This window comes from Camelus bactrianus, chromosome 25 (genome assembly GCF_048773025.1).
Source record: "Camelus bactrianus isolate YW-2024 breed Bactrian camel chromosome 25, ASM4877302v1, whole genome shotgun sequence".
In the NCBI taxonomy this organism is placed as follows: Eukaryota; Metazoa; Chordata; class Mammalia; order Artiodactyla; family Camelidae; genus Camelus; species Camelus bactrianus.
Window position 1 is genome coordinate 30,080,866 of NC_133563.1, and position 27,685 is coordinate 30,108,550.

The 27,685-nt window shown below is 42.3% G+C and overlaps 1 protein-coding gene across 7 annotated transcripts in view; it reads right to left on the bottom strand.

The window, feature by feature from the left end:
- The window catches only part of ASAP1 (ArfGAP with SH3 domain, ankyrin repeat and PH domain 1), a 312,023-nt gene that overhangs the window by 119,130 nt on the left and 165,208 nt on the right, over nt 1-27,685 (bottom strand). For all 7 annotated transcript variants that reach the window (XM_074353079.1, XM_074353081.1, XM_074353075.1 and 4 more), the window contains one exon: nt 8,601-8,673. In XM_074353079.1, the coding sequence (XP_074209180.1) occupies nt 8,601-8,673 (73 nt within the window). The remainder of the gene's footprint in view (nt 1-8,600; nt 8,674-27,685) is intronic.

The window sequence follows — 27,685 nt, forward strand, 5'->3', positions numbered from 1 at the left end:
TTCACCGTGTCTACCATGCAAACATATTACTAAACATGCAAAGAAACAGAAAAATATAGCCAAAAATCAAGAGAGAAAAAGACGGTCAAGAGACTGAGAACCACAGACAACCCTGATGTTAGATTTAGTATATAACAACTTTAAAAATCAGTATTATAAAAACATTCAAGAATCCATAGGAAAGGCTGGATAAAATGGGTGAAGAGATGAAGAATTTCAGAGGAGATATAAATTCTCAAAAAGGACCAAATGGAAATCCAAGAACTAAAAATTACAGTATTGAAATAAAAAATTAACTGGGTGAGACTAATAGCAGACTGGACACTGCAGAAGAAAGCAGCAGTAAACTTGAAGACAGGTTAAGTAGAAATTATTCCAACTGAAGCACAAAGAGCACAAAGACTAATAAACAAAGTCTTAATGACATGTGGGGACAACATCCAGCAGTCTAACACAAATGTAACTGGAGTCCCAGAAAGATAAAAGGATATGAGAATAAATAAACTATTTGAATAAATACTAGCTACAGTTTTTTGCAGCTCTGATTAAATTTTTGCAACTAACTATAATTATAATAATTATCACTGATTACTATGTCCCAGTATCACATTCAGTGTTATATATGTTCTCCCCAATTTCCACAATAAGGTAGGCATTACCGCCCCATTTTAGGAATAAGAAAACTGAAGCTTGAGGTGGGGTGGGGGGCAAGGTGATGCCATTTGCACCCATCTCCATGGTAGTGGGTCTAGGATGACAAACTAGCCTTGTCCTGAATCTCTCCCCAGTATTTCAGAAAGCCTCAAGTTGATGAAGATGAAGGTAATCATCCCCACCACCAACACTGGGTCTGAACCACTCATGTTAATTCTTCACAACAGGCCAATGAGATAGAAACTATTTTCCCACTTTCAGAAATGAACAATCAACTGCTCAAGGCATTCTCTGTCCACATGTTCCCCACCACCAATCAGGTTTGGTGAAATCAGCATTTGATCCCAAATCTGTCTGAACTAAGCCACAGTAAATGAATGCGGGTGGCATGTTTAGCCTACGTAAGAGAATATACTGCTTTAAGTGCATCACTGTTCATGCATGAATTAGGCTAACTATCAAGGCCTTAGTAACAGGAGTGGGCTGGGAGAGACACTTTGTGGAAAGTCCTGAAGTCCAGCTCTAGTTTGTATCTGAACTATCAAAACTGCTCCCCTTTTTAACTGACCTGTCTCACAGTTTCATGCCACGGATCACTGCTTGTTTCCCTCGTCTCTCTTCACATGTGAAGCACTTCAGGGCGGTGTGCCCACAAGTTCTGCACCCCACTGGATCCTTTACGCCCTGCTGGGGGTTAGTCACTCACCTCTGACAGTTAATTAACCTGGCAATTCTGCCTCAGCAGCTCGAGGATCATGAAGAACTAGGTTTCAAAACTTGTAGCTACTTACTAGCTCTGTAAGTAATTTAAAGCAGGTTCCTTCACTCCTAACCTGGGGATGATAATGTCTTCCATACAGGACTGTTGAGATGATTAAGTGACAACAGGCACCTGGCATATAGCAGGCACTCAACAAATGGTGGCTATAATTTATTACTTCTATCAAAATTGGACCATTAAGGTACAGAAACATGTTTTTTTTTATATTCACCCTTAACAGAGTATTTTTGTTGTTCATCTTGAGGCTTTAAAAAACCCCAAACTACTGGTTGTGGAATGAGTGCTCCCAATTTCATTTACAGTCAGTTAATTTCCCATGAAGCATGTACCCATAAGTTGCCAGCAAACATTATAAAAAATTAACTCATTTAAAAATTGGGAGCACTCATTCCAGACCAGCAAATGAGGAAGTGCATGTGCACACACACTCCAGACAGCTTCTGATTTGACACTTTCTTTTTTTTAATTGGAGGTATCAGGGATTGAACCCAGGACCTTGGGCGTGCACACACTCTACCACTGAGCTATACCCCCCAACCTCCAATCTGATTCCAAGTGACAGAGTGTTTGAGCCAAAGGCTTGAATACAAAAGCTGTCAATTTCCAAAGAGCCTGGAGTTTTAAGAGTATTCTGGAAAGAGACTTCAATTTTCTAAAGGCAGTTTAAAAAATTCCTCTGGTTTTATACCCACATCATTTGAGGAGTAGTACTCTCTCCTTTTGGAAAAGTCTCCTTTCTTGACCATTCTGAAGGAATTCATTATTTTTATTTGTTTTCACCTCTTAAGAAGTAATAATGGACCCACAAAAATGCAGAATGCCTTGAAGGCCCAAAGTAATTTGTTTAGATTTTGCTCAAATTGCTACCCCCAAATCTATTTACAGTATTTTTATCGAAAGCCTTCACTTCTAAGGGACTAGCATTGCTTATTTATTTATACTAACAATCTTACTTTAATTCAAAAATTTAAAAAAAATCAAATTATCACCCACAAACTCGAGAAACAACAAATAGGAAAACACACAGACTATGCTCTCTGTATACCTCTTGACATTTTATTCTTTTGCATCTTTCTATTAAAATTCTCTTCTATTTTACCTCTATCTATCCATCCCTGTTAAGAAAACTCTTTCTCCCCACTGAAAACCAGAGGATTGGAAATACCATTATAATTAAGACTCAAAACTTAATTACCAACTCTACTTACAACTCACCTCACATTATACCTTTAAATTTGAGAAAATGTTAACTAAAGAAAGCAGCTAAAATGAAGTTCCTTGGATACAAAAACATTCACTTCCCAGCCACCGATGAATTTATTAGCACTTTACCTTTAAAATCTTAGATTTCATTACACATGATGAGCTATTTCTTAAAATAGATAAATTATCAAAATGAAAATCTGAGGTGAACATTACACTTTAATTTTGCTTTAAAAACCACAAATGTTCTTATAAAACAACTCACTACATAATCCTAACTGAAAATGAAAGCAGAATAAAAGAGAAGGCAACAAGAAAGCCAAGTGCTTCCTTTCCTGACATGAAAAAGCTATGGGACCACTTACGACAATTTAGCTACATTTTAGAAACAAAACTGCCATATCATACGCTTGTAATCAAATTATATACCATTGTTGTTTTTTCCTTCACTAAAATTAAGGGATTTAAAAGTCCCAACTTTCAGACTAACAATGTTATAGAGACTTCTAGTGGGTACCATGTGTTACGAATAAACTAAAATATATTCCAAATATATCTTGGCATAAATCGCAAGGAAGCCACCATAGGATAAGGAAATACACATTTTGATTTGTGCAAAAAATTTTATTACTATTTTTTAATCACAGAAGAAGATCTAGCAGAAGAATGTCCTGGGTCTTTATTGCTAAGGAAAGATGTATATGTGTGTGTTTAGGTAATAATATATTCAAAACGATCAATGAATTCAACTCAGTCATTTGATAGAACAACAAATTTGGTACACCCATGCTTTCAATGAACCACATGACTCTTCCAATTTATAAAAGCATAGTGTGTTATCACTTTGTTTCTCATCAGCACTGAGACACAGTAAGCTCTTCTTTCTCAAGAGACATACACTGACTTACACTGGACCCACCATATGCGTACGCATGCCCAGGCTAGTAGGGGCAGAAATCCTATGACTGCCAGCCCGACTTCTACTGCTCTGACCTCAGGTCTCACCTAAAGACCGAGAGCAAGGTGTGAGTCACCTGAAGGTTTGCCTGGGGCTAAGCGGTCGTTTTTGGTTGGACACCTCTCTCCACAGGGCTGCTCGAGTGTCCTCACAGCATGGTGGCTGGCTTCCTCCAAAACAAATGAAAGGGTTGGGGGGACCCAAGTGGAAGCCATTTCTTTTACGAACTGGCCTTGGAAACAACACGGCATCACTTTCGTCACATTCTCCTCATTAGAAAAAAGTTCAAAGTCTGGCACGTGTTCCAGGGAAAGAAAATTAGGCTCCATCCTTTGAAAGAAAAAGTGCCAAAGAATTGAAACATTTTAAAATTTCTATAATGTTCAAGAAATTACTAGCTATTTTAAACGTATATTCGGGGGGTGAAGAGAGAGAGTGGGGAGAGGAGGAAGGAATGCACACCAAGGCATACTCTCTACATGACAACATAGTCCACAGTTTAATACTGTTAAGACTTTAAACCTTAGAAACAACATAGGACAACTGAATGGCTTGGAAAATTTCCTCTTGACCCAAGCAGCGCATGGAACTCAGTTTTTTTTTGTTTGTTTGTTTTTAAAACGTCCTCATACACAGCAGGAACAAATAAGAGAAAGAGACAAATTGCAGAAGCCATTTCATACTAAAGGGCTTGCAGGGGGATAATTTGTTTTCCCTATAAAATTTCAGTTATTATTATACTATTTACTAACCAAAACTGACAAAGCTTATGTGCAAAAATAATAAAATACATTTTAAGAGTAAGACCTTTCCTCCATCTCAACCATCTTTCAAATCATTCTGGGGAGGTAGGTGGTTGGTAGTCTCAAACCAGAAATACAGAAATGCGTCTTGAATCTTTAAAGAACATCAGATGGGTTTCGTGTTACTTAAGCACTGTGAGAAAACAAGAAAATTATGAAAACATATTGGGAAACAGACACCAGGGTTCAGCCTCTTGTGGCTTCTTTGGATGCCGCCAAAAGCTCAAGGATGGGAATGGCCTGGATTCCACTAGGCATGTATCATGGAAAGATCTGCAACATCACTGTTTTACTCACCGAGCTATTTTTTAAGAATTAAATGTCACAGTGCTGCCCACACAAACTGACCAAAAACCCGGGTGTGCTGTAATCGCTGGTGACTGCAGAAACCGTATTGGGCCCCAGGAGTTGCTGAGACCTGGGCTGATCGGCACACTTCCAGGCCACGGGAACGATAACTGCTTTTGTGGTCCCCACCTGGGAACCACCGAAGTCATCCCAGGGGCTGCGACGCTGGGAGGTTGCGTGTGATGGATTCATTCATGAATATGCACGATTAGTGAATATTTAACAGCCACTGACACAGAGCTTCCCGGGGTCCTTCCCAACCAGCTGACAAGCAGTAATTCACTCCACGCTTGTTGAGCCCCTGCCAAGCGTCAAGAAGATCCAGAGTAGCTGCAAACAGCAAGGCTGGAGGAGTCAGGCTCTCCTTCCAGCCCCTGCTAGCTGCAGCTTCCTGGATGAGACCATCTGGCTCTTTAAGCTTCAGCTTCATCGTCTACAGAATGGGGATAATGGCAGGCCTACCTTAAAGGCTCGCTGGGCTTAGCTTAGAGCATGAACACCCACTAACTGGCATGCCCTCCACAGGTGTTCCTCTCAGCACGCTCCTCATCTGCGCCAGATCCCTCTTGCTCTTTCCCTCCTGTAAGCTTTCCTCCAGGGCACTTACCAGTGTCTAGCCATAAGCACTTTCTGATTTGATGATCTGATTAATCTTTCTCCATCCTACTGGGCTGTAAAATTCATAAAGGCAGAGAGTCTGTCTGATTTGTCTAAGACACCCAACACCCAGCACGGCGGTATGCAACAGGTGCTCAATAAATGTCTGTTAAGCTCATAAGCTATGCTGGCAAATGCACAAAGCATGAAGCTGAGAGACCCAACACCGGCACTCATCAAGGAGATCCAAGTCCTCTGCAGCAGGTCCCACCCCGGCTGTTCTGGGAGTCACCTAGGGAGCAATTCTGTTGTGAGCCCAGTACCGGGACCTTACTCTGGAACAGCCCTGGGAGCGAGGGCCTGAGGGAATCCATCTTTCTGTGTTTTAAGTGTTCTTCGGGTGATTTTAATGGACAGTCGGGACTGAGACTCACTGGTCTAATGCAAGAGAGACTGGCCCACAATTACAGCACCACGGGATGTATGTTCTATGGCCATGAAAGGACTTCCGTGACGAGGGAAGCACCCGGGGTCTGCACTGTCCAATGCTGTGGCCACTGGTCACACACGGCGACTGAGTACTCAAAATGCGGCTATTGAGACTGAGGCCTGAATTTAAAGTTTTATCTTATTTTAATTAATTAAAATTTTAAAAAGCCATGCATGACTGGAAGCTTTTCCATTAGCTAGCGCAGACCTAGGGCAAAGTGGACAATTCTGAATTCTGGTGGCGGAATTCAAAGCTCAGCTAGCTGCGGCCCCCAACCACAGGAGAGTGCAACCTGGCAGAGGAAACGACAACCAAACTACATTCACCCTTCAACTGTCTACCTCACACACATACAACAGGGAGAGGGACAACCTCTCCCTCCCACCATCCCCAGGACGGCTGGGACCAAGGAAATCCTTTAAAGAAGCATGTCCCCAAGTCCAGGAGCCTCTGCGTGAGCTACCGAATGATGTGGTCACTGTGGCAAAGGGTGGAATATGTCTTGGGGAATAAAAAGTCACATGGAGCCCCCAATGGAATAAATACGGCAGCAGCTCAGAGCTGTAAACCCGCGGTCTCCCTTTGTGACTCACAAGCTGAGAGCCTCGAGCACACACCATAACGGTACGGAGAACTGACACTTATTCCTGAGGCAGATAAAGGCTCATTAAGCTCTTTATAAAATCAGGCTGGTCCAACATTATCTGCAGAAGGACTGAGTTAATACAGAGAAGGCACCCATGCTACTGACCTAGCTGCCACTTTTTCTCATCTACCACATGTTAAGCACATACTACGTGGCAGGCAGTGTGTTAGGGGCCTTAAGTAATACCTTACTTTGTCCATATAATACTCTGTAAATTAGGTATTATTTTCTTATTATATGATGAAGCAATTTAAGACGCATGGAAATTAAATAATTGATGAATTCAACAAGGAGTGACAGAGCTAGGATTCAAACCTAGATTACACTACACCTGAGCGTCCTTTTTACGGAAATTATAGAATGTTTTATTATGTAGACATACCATTGTTTAACAAATCCCCGTTTGTTTTGTTTTTCCAAATCACAGTCAATGCTTTAATGAACCTACCTGTATAAAAAGCATAATACACACAATACGTACAGAAAAACACATAAGCCCTAAGTGTTGTGTTTGATGAATTATCAAAAAGTGGACTTAACTATGTAACAGCCCCCCACCCCAAATTAAGAGACAATACCAGCACCTCAGAGGCTCCCCGGTGCCACCACCCAGTTACTTACTCCACTCACCTCCCCAAAGAGCTAGTACCTGTAACGGGCCGACCACCTCGTGAGAGCTCATTAGAAAGAAGCTAAGACAGAAGTTATAAATTAGTTATATAATTCAGGCCAAGACTTAACAACAGCACTGGGTCACTACATAAGTAGACAACTATAATTTATCTACTTTAATTAGAACTTAGTGTTCTATTGGATATAAAGAAATTAGAGAGAGCGCTCAAGGACCCAGGATATAAATGTGTTAATTAAGATTGTACAGTGATCTAAGCCTGGGGCGTGAAAGAAGACAAGAGATGATGAGGTTTCCAGTAATGAGACAATCGATCCTCAGCTCTGATGAGGAGGGAAGGACCTGAAGGATCCAGGCGCTGAGTTTTGCCTTGTTCCATGTTTCTTTCAGCTCTATAATGTTATCACAATTGTCAGTACATAAATAAATACAATATAAGAAATACAAATTTACTGAACTCCCATGAGGTGGTAGGCCCTTTATAGATATTAACTAATTAAATCCCTTTAATGATGCTATAATATCATGATCCCCATTTTACAGTGAAGAACACGGAGGTTTGAAAAACTGAGGTAACCAGCTCAAGGTCTCGCTGCTGGTAAGGAGCAGAGCAACGATGCAAACCCACACCTGTCCAACTTCAGAGCCCTGCCTTTCCATTCTATTCTGCTGCCTCCCCTCCTCCCAGGTGTTCTGCTATGTTACAGACAACAGATTCCTTAGGGACATGACCTCTGGGAAAGCGAGCTGGTACTGCAGTAATGATAACAAAAGATGTGAGTCAGAGCCCCTGAAACTCATCTTATGTTTCCAAGCCTCTCCTTCCCTGGGGCGCTGGCACCTAACATTTCTTGTGGTTACCCACTACTCATCTTAATTTGGTTTATTTCTCCTTATCCACTGACAACAGACTCTTCTCTCCAAGATGACAAAGTCATTAGACCAAAATTAAAACATTTAGTGACAGGTTACCTGGCACGCCCTGGGCCACAAGCCACGACTCTGGTGGGCAGGTCTGCCCAGGCTTCCACTGAGCCTTGCCCCCTCTCCCCCTCTCTACCTTTCACCCATGCCTGTCACCAATCCTGAGTTTCAAATGTGTGCAGGTACACTCCAGGAGAAAAAGACCCTCGTGTGTTTAAATGAAGCCACTGAACTACAGACTGACCAACCACACACAGAGATTTAAAATATCTCCTGTGTCACTTGGGGCAAAATTACCTAAAACTCTGCCAAGTTTTTAAGTGTATAATGAAACCCACTGCAAATAATGCTTTTTCTTCTTTTTATCTGAGAAACAGTTAAAATGTTTAGAATGACAGACATGATAGAGGAAAAAAGAGAAAAACTGAATTTCTTTGACCTACTTGTTTGCCATTTGTATCAAGTCTTCTATAAAATTAACAACTTACAAGTAACAGAAAAAAAAAAAAAACCCAGTAGATTATATACATACATGACTGGTGTCATCTGCTTTGGTAGTACTTACCTTGACCGGAATTATATATTGCTTTTACAGACTTCTTCACTTTCTGTAAGGCTGTTCTATCTTGGTCTAAAGCCTAAAAGAGAAAAATGGGGGAAAAGATGTTGGAAAAGTTGGTAAATTAAAAAAGAAAAGAAAAGAATAACTCATTTGTAGCTGCCTTTGTTGTGCTGAGGACAGCAGCAAGAACAAACTGGCAGATTTCTTAATAGTGAACCATTTCAGAGACAGGACGTGCCCAGGATTTGAGCACTTATGTCTTTGGGATAAAAGGCAGTCGTTCCACACAGCTCCATGTTGGGTGAGATGGAGAACCCAGTAGTCGGTCAGTGACCATGTTAAGCTACGCACAGGAAAGAAAATAGAAGACATCTAAGAAACCTTAAGACTTGATTTCTTCACTTGGAGAGTTTACAACCTGGGAAGGGAAAAAGGCAAGCACAGGACAGAAATGACATTCCCAGGGAAAAAGCCACATCTGATCACCCACTGGGATTCTCAGCCAGAAAGATAACATTTAAGGGGGTGTAATACATAAGAGTGACCTGAAGAGCTTCTCAAGCTTTTCAACTTGAGGATTCCTTTTAGTGTTAAACAAAAATTGACATAATGCCAGATGTATTTTAAAAATTCTGTTGATTAAAAATCACAGCATAGAAAATGCTAGCATGATGCTGGTAATGCTTGTAAATGATTTCCCAGGTGATGCATCAACACATCTCCAGCAATCTACGTGTGCTGCGGCAGGGTGGGAGGAGGGGTGAGGCTGGCTTCTCAGGGACTGTCACTGCTGATTCTTAACCACAGGTGTTGCATACACAACTGTGTTGTTCGTGAAAATTCATCAAACTGTGCACTTAGGATATGCACTCTTTTCTATATGTGTATTATACTTCAAAAACAAGGCAACATAGATATCCTTACGGCATGTCAATCTAACTTCTTAAAATAACTTCAAGCTCCCCTCTGCTTCCCCAAACATTCAATGATTCATCCACAGGTTGGGAACCCCTGGATGGTGCGTCAAGATCTGGAGGGCAGGAGCAACAGCAGCAATAATAATAAACTTGTACATACATGGTTTAAAAACATTAAATGCATACTCATCACACCACGACATCATCTAAAGCTCAAGGTTTCAGATGAGAAAACTGAGGCCTAGAGAGGGCAAGTACTTCCTTCCCAGAAGGGCTCAGGGCCACGGCCGCAGGCATCCATCATCCCCCTTCTCCTGCAAAACGGGCTCTCCTGCCACTCTAACCATGGGGTTCAGTGGGTGCCGCGCCTTTCCTGTGGTTCCTGTTCTCAGGGCACCAGTGACTGGCCGGGTGAGCAGGACCCATGCTGGTCTCATAACATGCAGTCCCTTCCTGATGCGATGGGGCTGCCAGTGTGTGGAAGAATCCGGCCAGACAGAATGATGGTAACAGAGACAAAGCACCAGAGACAAGAGGCAGAGGGAGTCCTGGTGGCAACTGAGTCCTTGCTTCCAGCTGTCCCCAAGGCTATGTCACTACTAACCCTCCTGCAGCCTGAGCACAGGAGACAAAAAGTTCCTTTTGTCCGAAGCTAACTGAAGCTGGGACTCCACCACTTGCAACCGCAAGTCCTAAACAACATAAGAACCAAGGTTTACAGAGCACTTACTACGCCGGGTACAAGCTTGGGAGAGGAGACCACCACGTGCATACGACACGATCACCTTACACTGCATCCTTACAAAACCCCTGTGAAGTAGCCTCTGTATTTTTCAGATTAGGAAATGTGGTAGGCCTTCAATAAATACTTGGAGGAAGGGAGGGAGGGAGGAAAAGATGAACTAACTTGCCCAAAGTCCCAGAGCCGGAAAGTCCTAAAGTCACATTTCACATTAATGTCTCTCAAACAGGATGCTGGGACTAAAAATCAGCATTTTCAGACCGCGAGCCGAACGCCATTTCCACCAAGCTCATCACTTCCCACCTCCACGACTCTGTCACAGCCAAGCCCCATCTGCACTTCTACTTAATTAAATATTTTTCTTTAAATCCATTCACATCTTTTTTTTTTTTTACTTAAATACACTGTAAAGATCTGGCTCACTTATCATTAATAGAAGATACCCTAAAAATTACTATGGATCTCTAACTACAGAAAATGCCCATCTGTTTAGTACCTCAAATCATCTCACCTAACAGCAGTGACATGCACACCACTCTTAAGGAAACAGTGCTTTATGATACACTTTCAGGGAAGAGACAAAGTGTGAGTGATTTCAGAGGCCTGAGGTTTGCACTTTGGCGATAAGAAGAAAGATTTTAAAATAAATGCTTAGTCTGAACCATAAAGGTGCTGGGGTCTACACAGCTTATCTAACGTAATTCTCACAAAACCCTATACATAAGTACTATTATTAAATTCCTTTCACAGATCAGGAGACAGGCTTAGAAAGTGTAACTGGCCCAGGTGACAGAGGAATTTGAACCAGGTCTTCACAGCAGAAGTCCCTCTCCCAGCCCATCCAGTTCTGCGTGCCAGTGATATCTGAGAGGAACTGAGACTGGAAACAGAGTGTCATCTCAAGAGGGGAATATCCACCAGTTTTCAGAGACAAATCCGAGTGAAGAAATTAGAAGACATTTAGGCAGCTAGGCGGGTGTGAGGGAAAGAAAGCAGGGCCAGTAAGACAAATCGGCACTCATTCTAAGAGAATCTGACAGGCTTATCCCTTGATGAACTGCTTTTGTGGCAAGGATGTTTTAAGAATAATCCTAGTTAACAGCCACCATTTATTTTTATATACGTATTACTGCTGTTTTTTTTTTTTTTCCTGATGGAAGCCCTGGGCTTTAGAGAAGCAGAACAGCTTGCCGAGTGTCACACATCAGGTAAGAGAAAAAAAACCAGCCTATGCTTTTTCAAACAAGCCACCCATAAATCCACTGCAGAAGAAACACCCACGTTTCTCCCCGACCTTACCATTTCTTAATTATTTTCAAGAAAGGAAAAACGATGCTTCTGGGAAAAAATAACCTATCCGTTCAGCTCTGGGCAGTGACAGCCACTGAAGGATGATTCTGCTCGCAGAGAAGTTAATGGATGGGCTTTAATGTCGAGGCACATTTAGGGTTAATGACTCCAAATAAGCAAAGCGCTGGGGAAGATTTCGGCTGTAACCTTTAACGAGACCAGTTATCTGCTTCCTTTTTTGCAGGGGGGAATGTCTCAGGAATTTATGTTGAATTTTTACCAACCTGTCTATAAACTAAGAGGATGTAAAGTTCACGTACTTATTATTTTTAAAGGTTATTAATAACATCCGACAGCTAGAGCCACCGCTAAGTCTGGGTGACACTTTTCTTTTTACACTCTAGTATTTGGCCACCAGCAAAAGGCAGCTGAGTAAAATGCACTTTTAAGAGCTCCTTGTTTAAGAGAGCCAGGGGACACTGCTCTTCAATCAAACAAGGCTCCCTCTGGAAATAACACATGTCTAAATGTGCTACAGAGGGCCATCCCCTCAACTCCCAGACAAGCAACACCTGCAGGGACATCTTTTGAAATGCCCTACGCATAGAAGTAAATAAAGCTAAGAAAAGAGTGGCGGATGATATGGCTATAAAATTTTTGTAACTCTCCACCCATTAAAAGTATGTTAAAATATATGTCTGTGTTTCTAAGTATGCATCTGAAGTTGATCAACTCAAAAGGGTATGTGTTTGTGAGAGAGGGAGAGGGGGCAGGTGGATGAATAGATAAGGGCAACCAGAAGAATACGCTTATCTCTAATAACAGAGTAACACCTGCCCCTTCGAGAACTTTCCAATATACAGCAACCGCACCTTCTCTACGTTACTAAAGAGCAAGGGCGTTAATCTAGACAAGCACTTCCCACCTTGATATGGAGACTTGCTACTTTTATTTCAGGCATAGCCCTAGCAAGTCTGGTCATCTGAGTGCACAGAGAAGATACAGGCTGTTGCAAATTAGAGAGAGACTGCTGGAGAAATCACACCGACAGAAGCTGGCAACCAGAGGATTCAGAAAGATTATAACAAACTGGACATAAGAATGAAAAATTCCTTAAGAGTGAGAGGTCACTCAGGGTAGGAACATGGAAACTTTCACACCCTTCCAGGCTGAGCAGCATCCGTGGGTCAGAGCACAGTGTGCAAATGACAGATGTTCACAGAGATGCACAGGAATCCAGCCATGCCTGTTCCCAGCTCAGCACATCTGTACCAGCTGATCCCCTGCCTAGAACTCTCCTCCTGAAGCTCTTCAGATGATGGGCTCTTTTTTTTCATCCAGACCTCGGATGAAAAGCCCCTTCCTCCAAGAGGCCTTCTATGGTCAGCCTCAGCAGTGTGCCCTCTCAGCACCCCCAGGTACTCTTTCACACTTCATGCTAGATCCTCTAGAGCACTACCCTGCTGGGAAATGGTCCTGCTGACACCTGTTCACCATAATGGAGTTGGTCTCCCTCCACTGGAAGAATGAAGGCTCATGAGAGACAGGGGACCAGGGAACCTGTTGATGGCTGAATTCCCAGTCCCAGTGCCCAGTAGATGGCAGAAGCTCAAAATGCTTATGAAATGAAGTCACTATGCAATGCAAGACTTGCTTTGAAAATGGTTGAATAGAATAAAGTTTGTATTCAGAAAACCTGGCTCTCTGTAATTCTTCCCTGAGGGTTTGAAATAACCAAAGTTTAAATGTATGTACGAGTGTGTGCACGTGCTATGTGTATATATATGTATATATGTGTATGTATGTATGTATATATATATACACATATGTGTGTGTGTGTGTGTTTAACAGTCACACGTGTATGAGGGATATGACCCTACAGTACCATGAGTAATGATTTAACAGGATAGACGGAACTTAAACATTTTAAGTTAGTTTTATACCTTAAAACAGTTATTCTGGCAACTTCCTTAAAAAGCATTTTATTGGAATATAATACACTTCTGTTAAATGAGCAATGGCAGTATGATCGCTATTACTCATTACCATCTTCTATTTTAGAACCACTTTCTAAGTCTATGGCACTTTCTTTCCAATACACTGGGGAAAATGTATCATTTCAGGTAGATGTGATTTTTTGAAAATAAGCACAAATCTCTGCAGCTAAATCTTATGAGCATACTTATAGAGAAAGGGAAAAATTAGGTAACAATAAAACAATAGCATAGAATTTCTTACAGATATCTCTAGGCAGACGCTGAGCATTAAATAGATGAATATACCTGGATGTGGCTGGCACAAGGCCCTGCACGGAGCAGGTGCTCAAAAACTGCCAGCACCATTACCCTCTCCCCTGAAGGTGCTTCCAAGAGAGACATTCCTGAAAAACTTGGAGTAGTGACAGCAAAACATCTCTGAAACAAGCACTCCTACCAGCAAAGTGATGTCTTCCATGAAAAGATTTTTTAACTCAACTTGGAGGAAAAAAAAGGAGTGTTTTCCATCCTATTATTTTATAGTCATATTCAGAGAGGTGATTTCAAAAATGCATTTTAACAGATGCATTTGTCTCATAAGCACCATAAAGCAAATGCTCTTCTGTGTAATTCCTTTAACACGGAAATCACTGGAAGACTACATCGGCCTAATATTGGTTCAGAGCCTGATTCAGCTTTCACCTTGATGAGCAATCACGCTACTTTTCAGGGAGGAGGGAGATGCCTAATTGACATTCGAATAAACTCTCTGAGGAGGAAACCATAACTTAAGCTCTTATGCAGCCTCAGAGCCAAATCGATACAATATGTTTCTGTATCCATCAGAAGACTGCACATACTGGAATGTACGTGGATAACTGCAGTGTGAATCAAGCATGAGCCCAGAAAGTAATCCGAGGTGGTAATGAAGAGTGCTGTATATAAAGGTACCAGAAGAGACAGTCATCATGTCATCACCTCAAACAAGAGGAGAGGTCGGGCAAACCATGCAAGTGTCTGTTCTGAGGTTCAAGCTCGGGTTTTTACATCATTTGCTCACTCATGCATCCATTAACTGCTGGCACACACTGGACAGCGCTCTGGGCCAGGCACTGGCCTCGGTGTGAAAACCAATACTGTGTCTTCCCCCGGCTCCCCCAGCTGCACGCCCCTCACTTCCACCTGCTGCAGAGGAACAGCAGCAAAACCTCTCACTGCAGTCAGTGGGGAGCCTGGTACTGCTTTTGATGAGACCGATGAAGGAAGTTATTCATAAAATATGAATCCTCATTACCCTTTTATCCGCACTTCCCAAATCATTCCACTCTTTACTCTGTATTTTAGGGGTTTAGGTACCTGTGACTCTTCCTCAACTAAAAGCTCTTTGAGGATACGACTTATGTTTGTTTCTTTTTTCACAAAGATGCTCAGTAAGAATTTGTTGTATTGAATGAAAGGAAAACACACACACACACGAGGAAGGAAGGATGAATGAATTCACTGTTCTCAGAATAAAACCCAGGTCCTCACTACTGACAGCCAGGCCCTATGTGACCCAGCCCCGCAGCCCTCTGACTTTTGTCCCCACACTCCCCACTCCTCATGTCTAAGCCACACCTGCTGCCTTCCTGCACCAACAAGCTTGTTCCCACCTGAGAGCCTGTGCCTCTGCTGACATCTCTGCTGAAAGCCTGTCCTCAACACTCTTCCCCAGACCTAAAGGGGCCTGGCCTGCTCTCTCTCTTTTTTTTTTCAGCATTCAGCTCAAATACTGGAAGCACAGCCCCTATTCACTGGAGGAGCAGAAGCTGGGGCGCTGAGAATCATCCTGTGTCACAGGTAGTCAACACCAGCAGCAGCACCGAAGACCCGCAAACAGAGGGAGGGCGACAGCAGCGCATATGAGAGGAAGAGGTAAAGACGTTATCGTGGGTTAGTTTCAAGATGAATAAGAGTTGAATGAGGCTGCTACGCAAGGGGAAATGATCAACCTAAAATAAAATTAGATTTGCATAACACAGCCGAAAAATGGAAAGTTGACAGGTCATCCACAAATATAGGCTTTAAGTTGTTTATCTGCGCTGTTTTAAGACTATAAATAAAAAGTGTCCTTAAGATTCAGGCTCTCCTCGATTCAGACTGATTTCAAACAGAAACACTTGGTGTCCTCTGTTCTACCTGCAGCTGAATGGCTGTGTTGGGGGAATCTGACCCACAGGCAGGGAAGATCTGCAGAGCCTAATACTAAGAGTCTGGGCTCCCCTTGGTAAGTCATTTCACAGTTGAGATCTGCAGCGAAGATTCAATGTACCACTTCAGCAACACTTCCTAGAGGATTCTAAGAATCTACTCCATGCAAGAAAACACCACCAAACTATCAACTTCCCAAGCCAAAGAAAAGGAACTGCATAGAACTGTTAACTCGCAAAAGTCCCCTTTCCTGTGTAGACAGAAGTTACACTTTAGGTGTGGACACATCTTGAGGTCAGGGACTCTGCCAGGCCCAGAGTGGGGGCTCAGTAAATATGAGTCACATGAATCTGCCTCTGCATGGAAAGCACCGAGAATTCACGGTGTACAGAACACCACTGGCACTCACAAATGCTGCTGCTTATTTCACATACACTGTTTATTTCAAAAACTAAGTGTTTCTTCCAACCCCTTGATGTCATATTCAAGACTCTTTCTGCTTAACCACTCCAATTCTTGCACGGACGTCAGGACTAGCAGTGTGAACAGACAAAGTGGAATGGGTCCCTTTCCCTTAAAGGGCCACAGAGAGGCACAGCCATCCCATGTTCTGTAACAAGACCCTAACCCACTTGAAGGGCTAAGCCCAGTCTTGCTTTTCTCCGTGAAGCTCGGTCCCTGCACCTAACAGCTAGAATCCTTGCTGGCTCCACACCACCTGGTACTGCTACCACAGGGGGCCCACAGTTCCACGGGGTCACCAGCACACCAGCATCCAACCATCACTTGTTGGCAGGTGCAGCCTTTGCCTCTGGTTAGCCCCAGCCCTGGGAGAAGCAGGGCCTGGTAGTGGAGCCAGGCGCCACACTGAGATGAAGCAGACACTGTGGCTAAGAGCTCAGGCTGAGGCCAAAGAGACCTCGTGTCACTTCCTGCTGGCTCCGGGGGACCCTGCTCAAGGTAGCCGTCCTGTGACACTCATGCCCTCCTCACACGACAGAGACGCACAGCGTTTCCTTCTCTCTTCCTCTCCCTAACTGTCCTCACATCCTTTATTGGCCCATTCTCAACTCCCTTCCCCACCACATCGATGATGATGATGACGATAAAAAACAACAGGAATGTGTTTTATGTATATTATCTTATTTAATCCTCACAGTAACCTGTAAGGAGGTTTTGGTTATCCTCACTTTACAGATAAGGAGACTCAAGCTCAGGATGGCTCTGGATCCTGCAGCTGGTCAGAGACAGAACCAAGATTCAAGCCTGGGGTCTTCCTGACCCTCAAGCATCAGTTCTCCAACCTTCCAACCTGACACAGTGGGGTCCAGAGGATGGAGGAACCTTTAAAAGACAAAATCAGCCAAAGCTTCAGTAAGCAGGCCACTAGACAGACAACCCTGAAAACCTTTTTCTTCCCATTCTAGGAGTTCTCTGTGAAGGAGCCAAACAGGAATTGGGATCAGTACTTTGCTTCAGAACCCAAGTCACTCTTTAAGGAGGGGGAAGGGACAAAAGCTACGTGGGGAGATGTCCACTGACGGCTCACTGGGCTGTGCCACCCGAGCTCCCCACCGGCCGCTTCATGTGGGTCCCTGTGCTAACTCACCACTGTGCTCGGCATGGCGGGAGGCGTCAAAGCCACAGGCAGGGAGTCCACTCGGCTCAGGCGCACCTAGGGGACTGTAGCGCAGCTTTCACAGGCGTTACTGAGAGCTCGACGCGACCCTGGACATCGTTTTCACTAGAACTGACGGCTGGCACGTGTGTCCTTACACAGAGAACAGGCTGAAGATTAATGACTAACCATGACAAACAGCACATGGAGATGCACATGTTGTGAAAGCTCCTAGGCGCACCTTAAACTATCAGTGACTTATTTAAAAATACCCCTGAGCGTGACTGGTAGGAAAGGTCTCAGAAAGAATCAGTTGGCTTTATCTTTGGGGTCGGCAAAGAAAGTAAGAGCTTATTTGAAAAAAAGGGACCGCTTCTCCACCTGGTGCTTCTAACCCAGCTCTGGCCCACAGGAAGGTCACTCAAGTGTTTAGTCCGTGCTGAGGATTGTGAGGGGGGCGGACAGGAACACCCACAGATTGTGCTCACCCATCCACAAATACCTACTCCTCCCACAGGCCCAGGTCCACGCGACACCCAGCAAAGACTGGACAGTTCTCTTCTTCAAGGCGGGGGAGACGGAAAACAGCAGAGCACGTGCCAACGCTGCTGAGAAGAGAGATGCCTGGTGTTTTAAAGCGGCAAGGAGGCCGGGTGGCCGAAGCAAGTGGGCACGTGGAGGATGAAGAGACGGATGGGGGCCAGATCACGCAGGGAGCAAAGGCCATGGGAAGGGGCTTGGGTTTTATTCTGAAGGCAAAGGCAAGTCAAAGGTGGAGCCACAGCAGTTTCAACAAGGCGGTCACTCCTGATCTGCAGAAAAATCACTCTGGCTGGTGTTGGGAATGGAAAGTAAGTGAGCACAACCGGAAAGGGAAGAGCCAATTTGCCGGGCATTTCACAAACAGAACTTCTCTTAAGTACTTCTGTTGTGGCTCAATCCACTTCCTCCTCTAGGACCACACCCCAAACGTAAGGCTTCCTCCAGAAATACATTCGCCCCTCCTCCACACCCACTGGGTACCTCATGGATGGCATCAGGTCGCTCAGCTGGACCCAAGGTCACATTCCTCTGGCTTAACTCTCTGTACCCAAGAGGCCATGAAATCCAGCTAACTCCGCCTCTGCAGCAGTTCTTAGACCCATCCCCGCGGCTCTTGCCTGACATCAGGACTTGATCCTGTCCCAGCCAGATCCTTTAGCAGCCTCCAAGCTGCTCCCACATTCATCCTCCACATCAATGCTGGAGCAGCCTTTCTAAGACACAAATCTGATCATATCACTCTCCTGCTTTAAAACCTGTAATAGCTACCTGTCTTCCCGCCTTTCACCCCATACTCCTGGCAATCCAAATCCACGGTGCCTAAACGTACCAAGCCACTGTTCCGCCTCTGCGACTCTGGAGACGCCAATTCAGTAGCTACAAACAATTCTCTCCTTTCTGAACAATACTTTTGTCTTCTGCCTTTTCTCCACCATCTTAACAATCTTACAAACTCATGCTCAACCTTCAACATTGAGTTTTATTATCTCTTCTGTGAAACCCTCCCCTCCCCGCTAAGAATCTCTCTTCATCCCGCAGTGCTATGAGAGCACTTACCATAATGACTTTTTTCTTGCATTTCTATCTCCAACAAATGGTAGCTCTTCCTCTTTCAAGATACGACATAGGCATCCACCTCCTTTCCCCAGTGGTAGGGCCAGCTTCCCGGCCCCGCCCCAAGACTGTGTATGATCAGGAGACCCTGATGTTTGCAGTGGACTCTGTGCAGGAGCCAGGTCACCAGGCAGCTGAGTCTGACTTTGCCCCTCAGACTGCTCGGGTTCCCAGCTTCCTGACCTATACATTTGGAAGACTGGACCAATACGCAGCTTCTCCTGGCTCTGCTCTTCTGAAAATCAAACATTGCAAGTCCTAGGAAAGTTTCTACCGCTTTGCCTCTCTTAGCATATTCGATTTTGTTTTAAATGAAAGACATTTTCATTCTTAAAAAGCAACAAGACTGGCATGAACAGTGAATGACCCTGGGAAGGATCTTACACTTGAGATCTCCATGCAATTAAAAGGATAAACCTCAGCTTTCTTCTCAGATTCTAATTCCAGCCATTTCTGTGTCCCTTTTCCATATCCTCTGTCCTCCAAGAAAAGTTTTGAAAAGGTCACCTTGAATTCTGTATTCAAAGACTCTATAAATTATATTATATAAAACAAGCATTACTAGTGCCTTTTTATAGATGAGGGAAACTGAGTCAGATCAAGTATTCAAAAGGCCAAAAAAAAAAAAGTAAATGGCAAAATCAGGCTTTTCACCCTGGAAAGGATAACTCCAAAGCCCGTGTTCTACATCTGACTGTCTTTCCAATTACAAGATATGTTTTATTCCACTTCTCATCATGCCCAAGTATGCCGCATACTAAGCTCTTTATAGGAGGCTCATCCCCCAGCTCCTGAGGGTAGACGTTCTCAGGGAATACGAGCCCTAAGTCCCTGGTGATGTCTCTGTTTGAGCTGAGTTTAGAGCTCTGGTGTACCCGCCAACACACACCTCAGAGCTGCCGAGCACAGGTCTGGTCTTTGTTAAGTAATTTTTTTTTTTTTTAACAGAGGAAGACAGGCCTAATTTGACAGAGGAGACCAAGAAACCCTAGCTACACATCTGCATGAAGATGATTACTAAAAATGAAGGACTGTTTCTCATGAAAAAAATCGATCAGATTAAAAAACAACAAAATGGATTCAAGCAGTATATCCCACACTGTGATCTACTAGAAAACTGCTTCTGAGAGATGCTGGAAAGTATTCTGGGGAATAACAAGAGGCCACGACAAAGTTGGAAAACACTGTGTGCTAACCATACCTTTCTTCTGGATACCCAGCGCACACCAGGATATCAAAGACTGGGATATTTTAAAGAAACATGTTTAACTTGATAACCCAGCAATTCTCAGTTAAAATAACTTAAATACTAATAAAAATCAAGAAAGTTTTCGCACACCTGTGGAACAATATTTGTTGGGATAGCAATATAGAAAACTCTGTATTTTAAAAAAATCTAACAAAGTTAAGTCTCAAAAAATACACTATGTATATCAGTTAAGAAATCTTATGATGTCCTTGGGTCAACAACAGATACTACCAGAAAGATAAATGACTTCAATCAATTTTTAACAAAACCAAGATTAAAGAACTAGGAGGGAAGAATAATAACCAGGAGAGGAAAGAGAGTGGACATCTGTAGGACATCATTAGTATGTGAACTCTTATGCTGCCGCTTTACTGATTCAGAAGAGGACAAAAGACATTAACAGAAGAAACTGAAGACAGTAAACATACGCAAAGAATTTTAATCACACTGATAAAAATTTTAAAATTCCAAGTAAAACCATATTGAAGTGTCTTTTTTTTTTTTATCCTTCTAAAGCTTTAAAAAAATAAAAAAGGTAATAAAAACAATGAATGGACAGGCTTCAGAGAAACAGTATACCAACTGACATACAGGACAAACTGTGTTCAGTCACCAAACCGCTCCTTCATTTGACACTGTAATACCATTCCTGATAATTCCTATCAAAACTACCACCACTCCCTCAATAATAAATAAAAAGGAGATACTATAAAACACAGTACCAGGTTTCACAGTATAAAAAGCTAAAAATACCTAAACCCAACAGCAGGGAAATGGCAGAGTAAAATATGCAGCAAGTAGGAGGGCTTACATGGTCACTAAAAATTACGTACGTAACAATTAGAAAAGATAAGAACTACCATTTATTGAAGGTCTACTGTATGAGATTTGCAAATACTATGAAATTCCATTATTTACAATGTAAAATCACAGCTAGTATAAAGATGTGAATTATCTAGAAATGTAAACTTCAGAAAAGTTCATAGAGATGTTTAAAAGCTATTGATTGCTACCCAGGGCTTCCCAGATTAGAAACTGTTTTTCTTTTAAAATAATTTCCTTATACAATATTATAAGGTTGATGTAGTACTTAAATTTTTTTTAAAGCCTTTTAACAGTGTGTTGTAATATATTCAATGTCTGCTTTTTCTTCAGCAACTGCAAGAGATCCAACAAGATGTTAACTTTCATCGAAAATGAGGGAGAAATAGTACATACTCAGTAATTTCCTTGTTGCCTTGCAAGCTGTACATTTAAAAAATTAGTAGAATATTGTGTTTCAAGAGCTCCTGTCTGGGGCCAAAAAGAAAACTGTAATCACAGCAATTACCTTGTGAACCTCTAATTTCTGTTGCAGTTCTGAAGTTCGGAGTCGCACACCCACCCACAAGCTCCATGGCTCTTTCGTCTTAAAGCAACTTCAGCTCCATTCTTAGGAAAATAATAATTACAGGTACAACAAGGTATTTAAAGACCAAAAAATAGTCATGAAAACACCATTCTCCATGTTATAACATAATGAGAGTTCCTTAAAAGAATTAAAACCTCGACCAGAAAGGAGTTTCCTGAGTCACATCTTTATAGGATCCTTAGAATTTACCAGGAACCTACTTCACAACAGAACAAGAGTTTTCACTGGTGACGATCAGGAACCCCTGAACTAGTCATCCTTCTCAATTCCTACCAGCTCCGAGGTTCTATAATGTCCGGCTGCATCATGTGTGTCTGGGTCTTGACTCAATGATTGAAAATACGCTGCTGATGATTCATAGTCATTGACGCTTAATCACACAATTTTATCTAAAGTGGAGAATCACGTAACTGCTGACTAGATGAAGGGAAGCATGATGGTTAAGAGCACAGAATTTGGAGCCAGACTGCCTGGAGTCAAATTCCAGCTCCGCTACTTACTAACTATATGACCTGGGGCAGGTCAGTTACTTAACCCAGCTGTGCCTTGGTTTCCTGATCTGTGATCCACCTCACAGAGTTACAGGGATTAAGTGAGGGAACCAGGTAGCCCAAGTGCTCAGAATGGTGCTTGGAACAGAGGCAAGGGCTCAACAAAAGTTACCTAGAATTTGCAGGTACAAACACTTGGATGTATTTGTTCCTAAGGTTCCCAAGTGGAACATAGTTAGCAACAATAACTTTTACACGGCTGGTGGTGCTGCAACAGAAGGAAAAGAAGAGGGAGATGCAGATATATAATAAACCTTCCACTCAGACTAGCTGTTTAGACCAGTGATCTCACTAGAATGCACACAGGATAGTCCACTGTGGTGTGGGGAAAAAAAAACATTAGAACCTGTGTGTATTGTTTTATGTTATGTAATTATACACTATTAGTACAGAAGAGTATGTATAATATATGTGTATAGATGTCTATGCATATGGGATGCATGATTAAAAAGGTTTTACAAATGAGATGCACAGAAGTTTGAAAATTACTGTTCTGTTACTCAACAGGGGGATTTTACTTCTCTTAAGTATGGGAAATGAGGCGTCAGGATAAAAATGAAGCCCAGGGGCTGTCTGCTGTCTGCATACAGAGATGACAGCACTGTCCAGCGTTTAAAAGGACATGGTCAAAAATGCCAATGGATTTTTCTTAAGTAGCGGCCATCAGTCTAATAATGTTAACTGAAAACACAAGGCAGCATCAAATGGCACTAGTGTTATTCCAAAATAAAACAATACTCCCTTACAGTTTTTTGTCACTTTTACTCTTTAGTATCTGATTCCCCCATTGCCCAAATATTATCACAATCTTTCCTTTCTGAGGAAATGAACACTCAGAGAGACTAAGCGACTTCCTCTAAGGCCTCATGGGTAATAAATGTTCTCTCAAGTCGCCCAAATCAAAATATAATTTTAAAAAATTATTCTGTTCACAGATGTTCCACAACCTTGAAGATATTACACTGCTAAAAACAAATTAAAATAGATATTTCTCCCAAGTCTGCTGTTTCCTACCACAAGGCACTTAGGACATGCTTTACTGGCAAACAGAAAAACTTCAGAAAAATTTGTTTATATCTTTTCAACAGAATACTAAGCAGACTGAAAACACAAATACTAAACCTTACCCATAATTCCACAACCCTGAAACTTTTTTTCTCTTGTCTCGCCATCTTTGTTCACATACATGATCTCTATGTAACTAATCAATGTTTTTACATGCAACCTGTATTCTGTTTTTTTCACTTAATATTATGCCACGAATACTTTTTTGTGTGTGTGTGAGCACAGTCATTATTATTTCAGTGGCTGCACAACAGTCCATCACTCTGATATGTCATGTCTCCTACACATTTCTCCTGCTGAAAGCTAACTTAATGGCCAGTTTTTTCACTTTCATAAATAAGAGGTATTTTTTTAAGACCCACTTTTCAACATGGTTGTCAAATAATCAAGTTGCTTTTAATAAGGATAATTTTAAGTTGTGTATGTTTTTAAACATGCTTATAAAGTACCAGCAGGCACTAATGGTATCTTTTAGTGTATTAACAATGCACGCACCTCCAAGTCACAACACTAACAAAAGGTCAAGTTTTTGACTTCTAAAAAACTGCCACATACCGGAAATGTCACAAAGATCTAATTAACCCTCTTGCAAGTTTCAGGTGAGTACAATTTAGGATAGTGGTTAACTCATCAAAGTGTAATACAGCATCTTAAGGGTGCAGTGGCTGATGTGGACGTCTCCCCATTCTATTCCCCCCCCAGGGGCTGGTTTTTTACAGGCACCCTTTCAAATAAAGCTGCCTCAGGACAGCCAACTCAGACAGAACATCTCAGCAGGAGGAGAATGCTCGCAGACCCCAGGACCCACTGATTCAAGATTTCTTAAGGAAAACAGGAGTGAGGTACCAGAGTTTGCTCTGAAGCACAAACGACTATTATGCTCCACTCACTGGGTGCTGTTTCCATACAGGTAAATCTTCCTGTTTACAGGACTTGAGGAAATTTTCTATAGATCAAATCTTTGAAATTAAATCGTATTTTCTCAACGATGCACGCATTAACATTTCAGAGACGCCTTCCTCAAACAGGCGTCAAGTTTGTTGTTTCTTTGTCAGAATGAGTCCTTTTGTAATGTAAACGACACCCTCCTACACTCAGACCAAGCTTACTTGAAATGCGGCTGCATTTCAGACAGAGTATTTGGAAAACAGCTTCAATCTCCACTCTCTGAATTCATTCCTTTGACAGATATGTGATGGGAACAATTTACTAGAGTTGAGGAATACAGAGATGGTCCCTAACCTCAGGGATCGTGATGGATTACTACAATCATGTTTATTAGGCAGCCAGATACAAAATGTTTTTCAACATGAATGCTTCCCTATAATCTGACATTCGGGGACAAGTATGCCCAGACAAAAATGTATTTACCTAGAAGTGATGTATGCCGTAAATTTTACAGACTGTTTAAGAAAAAATATAGCTTCAAGGCAGGAATGATAACGAAAATTCAAAGTCTCCTTGATAAATACATATAAAAGCTTTTATTAAATTGCATTTTGTGGATTGAGTTATACTGTTAAGGGAGGGAACAAATTTCCTTTGAATCATTCTTTAATATATTACTGGGAATAAAATTAAAGGGATATTAATGGTTTTAGGAGCAGTTCCCATTTCAAAAACCAACATTAAAAAAAAAACTGGAGTACTAAGGCTCTAAGAAAACACCAGCTTATACCCAATAATTTTATATAACCTAAGTTGTTTTCTAAATGTCCATGAGGATTCTTCAGTAAAGTAACATGGTCAGTGACCACTTACTGGGAAGCCTGAAAGAGCCCTGAGCAGTAACTATAATGTCCACCCTCAAGGAAAGCTTTTTCCCCTTTTAAATACAGTGTAGCTGCTATCCCTTAGTACAATGTTAAGTGATGTTTTACCATCTAGATACCCTAGAGCTCCTCCATATGTCTCCACTTCTCAGAAGGGGACAAAAAGTGCCCTCATGGTCCAATGACAAGGCCCACTATGAACCCACGAGTGGTCCAACCCAGCCCCCATCAAACCACAATAAATTACACTGAGCTGGGCTAACATTTCACACAGCATGACTTTGGAGGACTTGGCGTGAGAAGTGGCACTTCAGGATGAATATTTCACTCCACGAGCTTTCGTCTGATGGGTGGAAGTGTGGAATGCTACAAGGTTTCAGAGCTTTCACATATTTAGAATCCTTAAATTTGAGAACTATTCACTTAGATCAGAGCTTCCCAAAAATCTATGCCCAACCAGCCTGATTAATTCTGTGAGAAAAGGGGGATTTACAGTCAGTAAGTCTGGGAAACACTCCACACTATACCCGCTTTTGAAGATTAACAGAGCATTGATCTATTAAAAGCCCATGAGATCCCTGCTTTTAAAATAAAAAATAAAAATTTTTAACTTGTTTAACACAGTATTCCCTAAACTTATTTGGCCTCAAAAGCACACTTCCCACCTCTATCTTCTTATTTTTTTTTTTAACAAGTGCCTACTAACATCTCAGAATTAGTTCTCCACATAATACACTTTGAGTAACACAGACTTGGATCATAATATTCCAGAAAATGTGCTATAATTTACAACAGAGAAAGCATAGTATAGATTCAACTTGCATAGTATCTTTTGTCAATTTTTGAATTAGTTTCCAAACATTTAAAACTTGGGAGACTAAAACCAAAAAATTTCAAAGTCCAACTTTTCCTGCGGAAGGTCTTGGTTGAGCTGAACCCAACTTTTCCCAGTCACAAGAACCCTCAGGGCCTCAGGAGGGGCCATTCTAGGTTCCCCAGTTGCCACTGAACCCCAGGGTCTGTGTCAGTCCCTCACTTCTGGCCCCAGCATCACAAGGTCTCCCATGGATTCCACCATGGTTCCGGGCAATGGTTCAGTGATGGAAGATGTCAGGGCATGTTGAGGATGCTGGAGAAGAAAGTCACTCTCCATCTGCCCATCCCTCTAATCTGTCTCCTCTATGAATCGCATGGCCCGTGGTTTGCCAAGGACAACCCCTGTTTACACCCACCCAAGTCAGTATGACTTTCAGAACTTCCCAATCGTCTCACGTGAGTGTTGGAGAAACAGGACAGACATCAGAGGCCAGATGAACAGCTCTGTGAATAAGGGCTAGTCCCCTCTCAGAGTCAGGATGGTGATCACACTACTGAACAGAGCTCACGGGACAGCAGGGAGGCAGCCAGGGTGTGGTAAACAGCAGGGGCTCAACAAACAGTACTTTTAGTTCTGAGAAGGCAACTCCAATGAACTGTGGCTGTCTCTCTCACAGTTCTTAAATCCCAAATGCAGTGGCTTTGCGCTCTCATGGTAGACCCCACTGTACATGACTGCTGACTGTCCTGCTGACTTCTTCCCTCAGAAAAAACCCCAAGAAATGTTCTTGCCTCAATTCTCATGTTTCTTTAATTTTTCCAATTTTAGGTTAACTGTATGGGAACATTTTCCCTAATTATCCCATCAATTTCAAAAATAAATTCCGGAAGGGCATCTGTCCATTTACTTATGGAATTTTTTAAAAAAAATGTTTTGAAGGGGTAAGAAGAGGAAAGAAAGAAATTGTCCCTACAGAGCATGGTTCACAAAATTCATGACCTGAGCTGATTTAAGAAACAACAATCTGCCTGAATTTTTGAGAAATCAAGTGATGACTCACTAAGATAAACTGGATTTTTTTTTCCCCCTCTCTGCCTTGGGATTACTAAATATCAGAGAACTCTCCCTTGAGATTTTCCCCAAAGTCTTTATTTGTTCCCAACAAGCTTCAAACATTCTCCTGTTTTCCACTCCTTTTAAATCTGTCCCCTCTCATTTCAGCTAATAACTTAAGTAACTTCTCACGAGTTCTTGCTCTGGAAAGAAAACCTCAAAGTGAACGCTTAGACGCTTAAAATTCACTTTCAACCGTTGCCAGACCTCTTTTGTGAGGCTACACTGCAACTCGCCGGGATGTAAGGCCTCTCCTGCTGCCCGAATTCTCTCTCAAGTCTGAAGCTCATATTCAAGGGATAGATGGGGCAAAACAAAAGAAAGCAGGGCTCTGATCCAGCAAGTGCCTTTTGCGGGTTGGCTATGATTATACGAAATTTCCAAGCAAAATTAGCATAGATTAGAACTGCTGTTTTTAAAATCGAACCTAATGAACCATCATTATCTTGTCACGCTCGCTCACTAACTTGCGATGCCACATTGCCTCACGTGACTTCCGTACATTTAGTTTCTTACATTGGACAGGAAGGTGGGGGCTGGAGGTGGGAAGTATTTGCATTTCGACCATGTCTTTATCTGAGAAAGATATTAAAGAAGACTGGATTGGAGCTGAGTGCAATGAACCTCACACTTACAGGGCAAGAATTCCAAGACAGGCAAATTGTATGTACTGGGCTACTTCCTGGGTGAGGATTAAGAAATATTGAGGCTTTCATGTTAA